Source organism: Schistocerca americana, chromosome 3 (genome assembly GCF_021461395.2).
Source record: "Schistocerca americana isolate TAMUIC-IGC-003095 chromosome 3, iqSchAmer2.1, whole genome shotgun sequence".
Taxonomy (NCBI): Eukaryota; Metazoa; Arthropoda; class Insecta; order Orthoptera; family Acrididae; genus Schistocerca; species Schistocerca americana.
In genome coordinates, this window is record NC_060121.1 from 483,513,016 (window position 1) to 483,525,691 (window position 12,676).

Sequence of the window (12,676 nt, forward strand, 5' to 3'; positions counted from 1 at the left end):
TTGGTTTCTGTACAAATGGTAAATAGCATTTTTCTCCCTGAATTTGACCCCTGCCGCCTTCAGAATTTGAAATAGAGTATTACAATCAACATTGTCAAAAGCTTTCTGTAAGTCTTCAAATGCTAGAAATGTAGGTTTGTCTTTCCTTAATCTATCTTCTAAGGTAAGTGGTAGGGTCAGTATTGCCACAAGTGTTCCAAAATTTCCATGGAATCAAAACTGATCTTCCCCAAGATCAGCTTCCACCAGTTCTTCCATTTGTCTGTAAAGAATTTGTCATCATTTTGCAGCCATGACTTATTAAAGTGATAGTTGGGTAATTTTCACCACTATCAACATGTGCTTTCTTTGCAATTGGAATTATTATAGTCTTCTTGAAGTCTGGAGGTATTTCGCCTGTCTCATACATCTTACTCAACAGATGGTAGAATTTTGTCAGGGCTGGCTCTCCCAAGACTATCAGTTGTTCTAATGGAATGTTGCCTGCTCCCAGGGCCCTGTTTCGACTTAGGTGTTTCAGTGCTCTGTCAAATTCTCCACGCGGTACAATATCTCCCATTTCATCTTCAGCTACCTCCTCTTCCATTTCCATAATATTTCCCTCATGTACATGTCCTCGTATAGACCCTCTATACAGGGTGGTCCATTGACAGTGACCAGGCCAAATATTTCACGAAATAAGCATCAAACGAAAAAACTACCAAGAACAAAACTTGTCTAGCTTGAAGGGGAAACCAGATGGCGCTATGATTGGCCTGCTAGATGGCGCTACCATAGGTCAAATGGATATCAACTGCATTTTTTTAAAAATAGGAACCCCCATTTTTTATTACATATTCATGTAGTACATAAAGAAATATGAAAGTTTTAGTTGGACCACTTTTTTCGCTTTGTGATAGATGGCGCTGTAATAGTCACAAACATATAAGTACGTGGTATCACATAACATTCCGCCAGTGTGGATGGTATTTGCTTTGTGATACATTACCCATGTTAAAATAGACCATTTACCAATCGCAGAGAAGGTCGATATGTTGATGTATGACTATTGTGATCAAAAGGCCCAACGGGCATGTGCTATGTATGCTGATCGGTATCCTGGACGACATCATCCAAGTGTCCGGACCGTTCACCAGATAGTTAAGTTATTTAAGGAAACAGGAAGTGTTCAGCCACATGTGAAACATCAGCCATGACCTGCAACAAATTATGATGCCCAAATAGGTGTTTCAGCTGCTATTGCGGCTAATCCGCACATCAGTAGCAGACAAATTGCATGAGAATCGGGAATCTCAAAAATGTCGGTGTTGAGAATGCGACATCAATATTGATTGCACCCATACCATATTTCTATGCACCAGGAATTGCATGGTGACAACTTTGAATGTCGTGTACAGTTCTGCCACTGGGCACAAGAGAAATTGCAGGACGATGACAGATTTTTTGCACGTGTTCTATTTAGCAGTGAAGTGTCATTCACCAACAGCGGTAACGTAAACCAGCATAATTTGCACTATTGGGCAACGGAAAATCCACGATGGCTGTGACAAGTGGAACATCAGCGACCTTGGCAGGTTAATGTATGGTGTGGCATTATGGGAGGAAGGATAATTGGCCTCCATTTTGTCAATGGCAATCTAAATGGGGCAATGTATGCTGATTTCCTACATATTGTTCTACCAATGTTACTACAAGATGTTTCACTGCATGACTGAATGGTGATGTACTTCCAACATGATGGATATCTGGCACATAGCTCATGTGCGGTTGAAGCAGTATCGAACAGCATATTTCATGATAGGTGGACTGGTCGTCGAAGCACCATACCATGGCCCACACGTTCACCAGATCTGACATCCCCAGATTTCTTTCTGTGGGGAAAGTTGAAGGATATTTACTACTGTGACCCACCGACAATGCCTGACAACATGCATCAGTGCATTGTCAATGCATGTGCGAGCATTACGGAAGGTGAACTACTCGCTGTTTAGAGGAATGTCGTTACACTTATTGCCAAATGGATTGAGGTCGATGGACATCATTTTGAGCATTTATTTCATTAATGTTGTATTTACAGGTAATCATGCTGTAACAGCATGTATTAAATTTTTGAACTTATCCATCCGATTAAGGGATCTGACATTCCATGCTCCGATCCATAGAACACCAGTTTTCTCTTTCCTGATAACGACATCCTCCTGAGTTCTCCCTGCCCGGAGATCTGAATAGAGGACGATTTTACCTCTGGAATATTTTGCCCAATAGGACACCATCATCATTTAATGATACAGTAAAACTGCATGCCTTTGGGGAAAATTACGGCTGTAGTTTCCCTTACTTTCAGCCTTTGACAGTACCAGCACAACAAGGCTGTTTTTGTTAATGTTACAAGGCCAGACCAGTCAATCATCCAGACTGTTGCCCCTGAAACTACTGAAAAGGCTTGTGTCCCTCTTCAGGAACCACACATTTGTCTGGCCTTTCAACATATACCCCTCCAGGCTAGCCAAGTTCTCAACTCCAATTTTTTTTCTCAGATATTTTTCCTTTATTTACATTGGTATAGCAGTCCCACATTAACATTTTTGCAGGACTTAAAGTATGTGAAGTGAAACCAATATAAATGGGCTTGAAAGCTAATGGGAAAAGAAATATTTTAATATCCTTTCATATTAGTGCCAAACTTAACTTCCTCAATGACTTGAGTGACTTGAAACATGATCAATCTTGTGAAACTGATTGAAAAATTTTATTGAGATGATTCCCAGATAGCACAGTAAGCCAGTTTCAAACTTGTTTCCAGATGAAAAGTTCAAGTATATAAGCTTGATCAGAGTTGGAATATTCAGGCCTGTTAGTTGGATTCAAGCTTGAAACAAACATCAAAGTTGGCAGAGTTCAAGCTATATTTCAAGCTTTACTTATCAAGTTTGGCTCCAGCTGTATCTACACACATGGAATACAGCCTGGTGTTTACAGCTTGTTTTAAGCTATATAATTATTAATCTGAATTTATTGAACCTAATTAGCTAAATAAATATCAGAATGGAAATGGTGTGAAAAAAATTATCAAGACATGTATGTTTAAAAATTTTTATTTTCAGAGTGTTTAAAATTGTTTTATTTTAAAATTTAATTATTCTGAAGCCCCTCCAGCCCCAGCACACAGACCAGAGCAGGATCAAATATCGCTGACTTCTGCCAGTATAATGATCCTGTAACAGGTAAAAGAAAATGTTAGGCATACCTAAACATAAAAAATGTAAAAAGTTGAAACTGATCAACCTAAATATAATTTATGCCCCAGATTAGCAAAATAACTTCAAACTCACTGGTGTAGTAAGAATCATTCACTAGTATAATCGTCACTGAGTAAGCAGCTGCTTCTGCTGACTTCATTCTAAAGAGTTTTTAAAGTAATCTGAAATAACTTTTTGTTTGAAATTTTTAGAGTAAAGATGACATTTGGGTAATTTTGCGATGACTTCATGAGGAAGCCACACTTCACTATTTCTAACAGTTTCAGGGCCATTTAATCTGAATTGTAAAGAAACAATTACTTGAAATCATATACACCTCAAACTGTAAGTTTATAAGGAAACTACTGTTTGGAAAAATGTAGACGTTTTATTCTATCCACAATTATTTTTTGGTGAGTAAAACCGAATCAAAGTGAAATAAAAGATGAAATCGAAATGAATTTAAGAAATTACCAGTTCAGTGGAACTGAAATGTAAAAGAAAAAAAAATGTTATCCATGTCATATTTTAATATTGCCTTTTATTAAATTTCAGTCACATTACAAATAACAATAAAAGTAAGAAACACCAGTAGGCCTTGCAGTATTATTTCACCCAGGGAACAACAAAATTACTGTTTTAAGCAACAAATTGATACTCTTCATTCCAAAAAAATACAGTGTTCGAATATACATACTGAACTGTCTATAATGCAATACACAATAACAGTGTTATGGGTGGGACGAAACTGACACAGAACTGAACAATTTTGACATCTGAACAATATTTCTGCTTTGATATTGTCCATAATTCAGCCAAGCCACATACAAATGAAGCTTACATTCTTCTATTAAAGAAACTTGTTGCTATTAGAAAAAGAATTAAGTGGCACCAATGCATGACACTATATATAACTGTATAGTTATGGGTGGGACAAATTGTCTGTTGTATGATTTGCATAGAATATTAAATTGCAATATGTAGTGCAACTAAACACACACTATTTCAGCTAAATACAACATTAAAAAGGTACAAACATTCACAATAAACTCAGATTTTTTTAAAAGTTCTAGTCAAATGAGAAGTGTCCCCTGTTGTTCATAAATGTTGGAATATGGTAAGCTTTCTCAACAGTACTACAATCATTCTCAATAGATTTATCCATCACAGTACAGTACAGATCCAAAATTTGCCACTACTTTCCATGAAAAGTAATGTTACACTTATTATGAATAAGCTTAACTTTTGCCAAGCATGAGTCACAAGAAATTTTGTGTCCATCATCACAGAAAAAATTAGCAGCTTCAACAAATTCTCTCAAGACTGATGGCATAATAACAGACCGCAACTCTGATATTACTGTTTCCCCAACTTTAAGACTTCTTTGACTTGAATTTCTTGAGTATATTTACTTTGTGCAGGAGTGTCATACTAACAGGAAGAAATTTCATATTACTGCAATAAAGAGCAGTCAAAGCTACGTAAATAAAAAAGACTGACATCTATGTAGTGACTGGTTCTTGATGTACTTTTTCCCGTTCACCATGTCATTACTATTTGTATTCGCAAAGAAACTTTTCACACTTCACGATTATTCATTCATGGTGTGACACACGTGAGTACTTACAAGTAAACAAATGTAATAGAGCGATATATATAAAAAGGTGAGATTTTAAAAAGGTAAAATAACATTAAGTTTTAATTTATTGGTGCCACGTACTAGAGAACTGGTTTAAAATGACGTCTTTTTGCTGAACAACTTGTAATATGTATTCTTAGCTGGTAATCCATTTCACTTTCATCCAGGCTCAATTTTTCTACATAAAGGAATATGATATTTCTTTACGTTACGTAATAATATTTAACATTTGTAATATTAACGTACCACTAGAGAAAAATGCACCAACGTACCTGTAATACACTACATATCCTCTTCAGACCCGGTGTAGCAGTAAGGCAGGAGACGCCACACACTTACCGAACTATTTTGCAGTATAAAACAAACTTCGCAACAGTCAACAATCATTAACGCGCGTCACAAAGGTAAAATGGCCGTAAACCTAGCAGAGTCAGTGCAAGGCTTATAAATGTTTGTGGCACTTCCCGTGGACGTCTATGGAAGCTATGCTGCACGCGCATCTGCTGTACAGCCTTCCAGGGAAATTACAGTTTATTTCAAGCTTGGGAAAATTATTTTAATTCAAGCTAAATTTTTACGGCTTGATGTAAACTGTGTAACAGGTTGATTTTTCAATCTTGAATTTTCAACTGAACCTAAACTCAATATCCACCTTGAAATAAGCTGTGTAACAGGCTGATTTTTCAATCTTGAATTTTCAACTGAACCTAAACTCAATATTCACCTTCAAATAAGCTTGAGTGCTAGCTGGGTTGGGCACAAACTTATTTGTCAGATTAGCAGTTTGAAGAGTTTAACATTATATTGGCAGAATGTCTGTTGATTGTTGGTGTTACAGGAATGGGACATTGACCCATGGTTACCTTTTGGACCTGTGGTAGAGGCTGAAGGAAATCAGGCTTTCCTTACAGTGCATCCTCTCAAGTATAAAACAGCAGTTAAAATGCCATGGTTAATAGGTGTGAATGAGCATGAGGGACTACTCAGAACAGCAGGTAAAACATGTACTATATTTATAAACTTGTATTTGTCCTGAAATCCTGAAATGTAGTTTTTCCTGACAAAGGTCTTGCTCTCTTACATTGTAAGAAAACCCTCCCTCCATCCCTCTCTCTCTCTCTGTCTCTCTCTCTCTCTCTCTCTTTGTATGTCATATGTACAAATAGGCTTATCTTGCAGTTTCATATTTGCTTCAAGCAACAGGAAACCTGTTTTCTTCTCTCTCTCTCTTCTAGGACTGCCAACTGAAAGACCAAGAAAAAGGCAAAGTGTTTTAACAGATGGGCATATATGACGCTAATTTCCATTTCATTGCCACAGTTATGTTTTCCTCTCCAGTCTGTTCCCTGATCTCTGTGTTTTTTGTTATGCCATTTTGGGTTATTCACAACTTGTATCTCTACATTGATCACTGAGCCATCTTCTCTTTTTGCACGGTCTTTGCATTTAGAGTTCATGTTTCAGTGGTGTAAGTGAAAGCTACCAACATACTTTGAGCCCAACCACAGTGAGAATGTAGTTTACCCAAATAACTCCAACCAATTTTTACTCTTCTTTTATTTCCTTTGCTGTTCACTAAGTTGTAGTTTTCTACTGTCTTCAATACAAAAACTTGTCTATTGGTTTTGTGAGGTAATAGTTAATATGCTCTATTTTATTTTTGTGTGTGCATCCTACATCAACATCTTTAATTGCAAGCAATTTGCATCACAGAGGTTATTTTACTAACCATTTTCACTTCCTCCTTTCCTCTTCCAGCCGTGTGGTAAGAACAATAGTTGGTAAGCTTTGTGTGAACCCACATCTCTTTAATTATAGCTTCATGGCCTGCTTGTGAGATCAGGAAGTAATTTGTTGGTAGTCTTTTCTGCTCTTTCTTGGGTCTTTCTTATTTTCCCCACCAGGCCTAAACTGGTATAGATCCAGACCACTAAGCAATTCTCAAGTTATTGTCACATGAGGGCTTTTTAGCTGCTGTTTTTGTGGCTGGATTATACTTCATGAAGATTCTTTCAGTGAATCTCTGTCTGACAGCACCTTTTCCTTCAATTAGTTTTATGTGATAGTTCCACTTTACAACATTCCATATGCATACTCTCATGTATTTAATGGGTGTGACTGAGTGTTTAACAGTCATGTAATCATACAAAAATGGTTCTGTCTAGCTATTTATGTGGAATATATTACAGCTGTTTACAGCGAGGGTCAACTGTCAGTTCCTACACCATGTGTTAATCCTCTAAAAATCTTCCCACACTTTGCTACTAGGTCATTTATATATTTATGTTTCTATGACACTCCACTGGAGTATGCCCAAAGAGTTACTTTACATCTGCATTAAGAACGATAGGCTCTGTTCCGTCTGACTGGACTTCTTTGACCCGAATACACTTGTAGTTTGTACATTAAGCGACAATGTGAAATTGTATTTGACACCTTCTGGAAACCAAGGGATGTGACATCAACCTAGGAGCTGGTATTTACTGCTTTCTGAGTTTCATGTATGAACGAAATGAGATCTACATCTACATCTACATTGATACTCCGCAAGCCACCCAAAGGTGTGTGGCGGAGGGCACTTTACGTGCCACTGTCATTACCTCCCTTTCCTGTTCCAGTCGCGTATGGTTCGCGGGAAGAACGACTGTCTGAAAGCCTCCGTGCGCGCTCTAATCTCTCTAATTTTACATTCGTGATCTCCTCGGGAAGTATAAGTAGGGGGAAGCAATATATTCGATACCTCATCCAGAAACGCACCCTCTCGAAACCTGGCGAGCAAGCTACACCGCGATGCAGAGCGCCTCTCTTGCAGAGTCTGCCACTTGAGTTTATTAAACATCTCCGTAACGCTATCACGGTTACCAAATAACCCAGTGACGAAACGCGCCGCTCTTCTTTGGATCTTCTCTATCTCCTCCGTCAACCCGACCTGGTACGGATCCCACACTGATGAGCAATACTCAAGTATAGGTCGAACGAGTGTTTTGTAAGCCACCTCCTTTGTTGATGGACTACATTTTCTAAGCACTCTCCCAATGAATCTCAACCTGGTACCCGCCTTACCAACAATTAGTTTTATATGATCATTCCACTTCAAATCGTTCCGTACGCATACTCCCAGATATTTTACAGAAGTAACTGCTACCAGTGTTTGTTCCGCTATCATATAATCATACAATAAAGGATCCTTCTTTCTATGTATTCGCAATACATTACATTTGTCTATGTTAAGGGTCAGTTGCCACTCCCTGCACCAAGTGCCTATCCGCTGCAGATCTTCCTGTATTTCGCTACAATTTTCTAATGCAGCAACTTCTCTGTATACTACAGCATCATCCGCGAAAAGCCGCATGGAACTTCCGACACTATCTACTAAGTCATTTATATATATTGTGAAAAGCAATGGTCCCATAACACTCCCCTGTGGCACGCCAGAGGTTACTTTAACGTCTGTAGACGTCTCTCCATTGATAACAACATGCTGTGTTCTGTTTGCCAAAAACTCCTCAATCCAGCCACACAGCTGGTCTGATATTCCGTAGGCTCTTACTTTGCTTATCAGGCGACAGTGCGGAACTGTATCGAACGCCTTCCGGAAGTCAAGAAAAATAGCATCTACCTGGGAGCCTGTATCTAATATTTTCTGGGTCTCATGAACAAATAAGGCGAGTTGGGTCTCACACGATCGCTGTTTCCGGAATCCATGTTGATTCCTACATAGTAGATTCTGGGTTTCCAGAAATGACATGATACGCGAGCAAAAAACATGTTCTAAAATTCTACAAGAGATCGACGTAAGAGATATAAGTCTATAGTTTTGCGCATCTGCTCGACGATCCTTCCTGAAGACTGGGACTATCTGTGCTCTTTTCCAATCATTTGGAACCCTCCGTTCCTCTAGAGACTTGCGGTACATGGCTGTTAGAAGGGGGGCAAGTTCTTTCGCGTACTCTGTGTAGAATCGAATTGGTATCCCGTCAGGTCCAGTGGACTTTCCTCTATTGAGTGATTCCAGTTGCTTTTCTATTCCTTGGACACTTATTTCGATGTCAGCCATTTTTTCGTTTGTGCGAGGATTTAGTGAAGGAACTGCAGTGCGGTCTTCCTCTGTGAAACAGCTTTGGAAAAAGGTGTTTAGTATTTCAGCTTTACGCATGTCATCCTCTGTTTCAATGCCATCATCATCCCGTAGTGTCTGGATATGCTGTTTCGAGCCACTTACTGATTTAACGTAAGACCAGAACTTCCTAGGATTTTCTGTCAAGTCGGTACATAGAATTTTACTTTCGAATTCAATGAACGCTTCACGCATAGCCCTCCTTACGCTAACTTTGACATCGTTTAGCTTCTGTTTGTCTGAGAGGTTTTGGCTGCGTTTAAACTTGGAGTGGAGCTCTCTTTGCTTTCGCAGTAGTTTCCTAACTTTGTTGTTGTACCACGGTGGGTTTTTCCCGTCCCTCACCGTTTTACTCGGCACGTACCTGTCTAAAACGCATTTTACGATTGCCTTGAACTTATTCCATAAACACTCAACATTGTCAGTGTCGGAACAGAAATTTTCGTTTTGATCTGTTAGGTAGTCTGAAATCTGCCTTCTATTACTCTTGCTAAACAGATAAACCTTCCTCCCTTTTTTTATATTCCTATTATCTTCCATATTCAGGGATGCTGCAACGGCCTTATGATCACTGATTCCCTGTTCTGTACATACAGATTCGAAAAGTTCGGGTCTGTTTGTTATCAGTAGGTCCAATATGTTATCTCCACGAGTCGGTTCTCTGTTTAATTGCTCGAGGTAATTTTCGGATCGTGCACTCAGTATAATGTCACTCGATGCTCTGTCCCTACCACCCGTCCTAAACATCTGAGTGTCCCAGTCTATATCTGGTAAATTGAAATCTCCACCTAAGACTATAACATGCTGAGAAAATTTATGTGAAATGTATTCCAAATTTTCTCTCAGTTGTTCTGCCACTACTGCTGCTGAGTCGGGAGGTCGGTAAAAGGAGCCAATTATTAACCTAGTTCGGTTGTTTAGTGTAACCTCCACCCATAATAATTCACAGGAACTATCCACTTCTACTTCACTACAGGATAAACTACTACTAACAGCGATGAACACTCCACCACCGGTTGCATGCAATCTATCCTTTCTAAACACCGTCTGTACCTTTGTAAAAATTTCGGCAGAATTTATCTCTGGCTTAAGCCAGCTTTCTGTACCTATAACGATTTCAGCTTCGGTGCTTTCTATCAGCGCTTGAAGTTCCGGTACTTTACCAACACAGCTTCGACAGTTGACAATTACAATACCGATTGCTGCTTGGTCCCCGCATGTCCTGACTTTGCCCCGCACCCGTTGAGGCTGTTGCCCTTTCTGTACTTGCCCAAGGCCATCTAACCTAAAAAACCGCCCAGCCCACGCCACACAACCCCTGCTACCCGTGTAGCCGCTTGTTGCATGTAGTGGACTCCTGACCTATCCAGCGGAACCCGAAACCCCACCACCCTATGGCGCAAGTCGAGGAATCTGCAGCCCACACGGTCGCAGAACCGTCTCAGCCTCTGATTCAGACCCTCCACTCGGCTCTGTACCAAAGGTCCGCAGTCAGTCCTGTCGACGATGCTGCAGATGGTGAGCTCTGCTTTCATCCCGCTAGCGAGACTGGCAGTCTTCACCAAATCAGATAGCCGCCGGAAGCCAGAGAGGATTTCCTCCGATCCATAGCGACACACATCATTGGTGTTTGTGGAATCTGCATTGATTCCTATAGAGAAGAATTTCAGTCTCCAAAAAGTCATAATGTGTAACCATAAAACCTGTTCCCAAACTGTACGACAGACCATTGACAGCTCAGGGCTGTGCCTGTGTGCAACTGTTGACTAACTATTCTGAAAATGGGAGTGACTTGTATATTTTTCCAATCATTTGGAACACAACTCCTCCAGTGACCAATAGTAAACTGCTGTTGGGAGAGGAGCAAGTTATTATGCTAACTCTATGTTCAGTTATTAGCCCATCAGGTCCATTGGTCCCCCTGTTGACTGATTTTAGTTTTTTTTTTTTTTCTTGCGTTCACATATTTTGCTATCTGTCAGTTCGATGTTTATGTGACAATTGAAAGGAGGAATCATTATTCAGTCTTCTTCAGTGAAACAATTTTGGAAAAATGAATTTAGTATTTTGTTTTTGTCTCTAAAATCTTTCATTTCTATGCCATTTTGGTACAGGACAGATGACTTTGATCCATTTGCTGATTTAACTTCAAGACCAAGATTCCTTAGAATTTTTGTCAAATAGGCATATAGAATTTCACTTTTGAGTTCATGAGACACTTCATGCATGGATCTCCTTATGCTAATTTTGGCATTGTTCACTTTTGAATTTTTTACTATGCTCCTCATATTTTTCCTTTTATTCTCATCATTTTAAGTTTAAGATATGAATATTTGAATTTGTCCATATTTTTAGCTGAGGGGTCAGCACATTTGACTGCAGTGCTGTGGGGCTGGGTTCGATTCCTGATTTGTCTGGAGATTTTCTCCACTTGGGAACTGGGTGTTGAGTTGTCCTCATCAACATTTCACCATAATTTACATGCAAGTCACTCTTTGTGACATCACCTGAAAATACTTGCAGTTTGGCAGCCAAACTTCCATAGGTGGGGACTCTTGGCCGTCAATGCCATACAATTATTTTGTTTCATTTCATTTTGTGTTGACTGCTCAGGTAATCAGAAATCTGCTCTTTATCACACTTGCTAAGCAGTGCAATCTTCCTACCTTGTGCCAAGAGATGTGGCATACTTTTTTTTTTTGATTCGTACTGGTCACCCAGTTGGCAACAGGAAAATTCAGACCTCCTGGTCATGCTGCCTTCATTTGAAGAATAGTTGAAAATTGAAATTAAATAGTTCTGTATCTCAAAGTCAAAACCCACTGCAAGGCAAGAAAGTAGAGATATTTGAAAAAGGGTGCTACCAGCAAGATGCACTGTTGGACTGTGTAATAATACGGTTTGTTCACTTTTACTTGATCTTCATAACTCTACATTACACTACCGATCCACTCACCTGCTCCCTCCCCCCTCTCCTCCCCCCCCCCCCCCCCCCTTCACCCTGTTGTCAGGCTGGCGACGCCCTTGATGATGGGTTAAATGCAAGTCTGACAATCCAGATTTAAGTGTTCTGTGATTTCCCTACATTGCTCCAGTCAAATGCTTGGATGATTCATCTGAAAGGGCAGAGTCAATTTCCTTCCCTATCCTTGCATAATCTGAGTTTGTGCCCCCTCTGTAGTGACCTTGTTGTCAGTGAGACAAACCCTAATCCTCCTTCCACTCCATTCCTCCTATTTTGCTTTACATTCCTGTTTATGTTTGTAGTCAGTGATGTTATAGTACCTGAATGATCAATGATTCCCTGACCTATGTTAACTGAGTGGACAATGTTAGGGTTTGTTTAGAATCAGAAGCTAAAAAATGTTATCCTCACAAGATGGTCTTCTGCCTACTACTTGCTCTAATCACTTTCATCTCTTAGTCAAAAGCTGGGAAGTTGAAATCTCCCCCTAATACTATCAAATGGCTTGAAAATTTACAAACAACATTTTCCAAATTTTCCCTGAAATGTTGCATCACTGCTGCTCTGGAGGCAAGTGTTCTATACAAGCATCCATTTGTCCTGTGTGATCCTCCCATAAGACTTATCTTCCCCCAAATTATTTCACCCTTGGAATCTGTAGTAACCTCGGCAGATGTTATTGTATTATTTAATGCTAAATTGACGACAGTGGAGAT

General features: G+C 39.5%; 1 protein-coding gene across 1 annotated transcript in view; it reads left to right on the forward strand.

Annotated features, from left to right (window-relative positions):
• The window catches only part of LOC124606164 (juvenile hormone esterase-like), a 160,562-nt gene that overhangs the window by 100,218 nt on the left and 47,668 nt on the right, over positions 1–12,676 (forward strand). Inside the window, exon 6 of the mRNA XM_047138131.1 lies at positions 5,717–5,873. Coding sequence (XP_046994087.1) covers positions 5,717–5,873 — 157 coding nt within the window. The remainder of the gene's footprint in view (positions 1–5,716; positions 5,874–12,676) is intronic.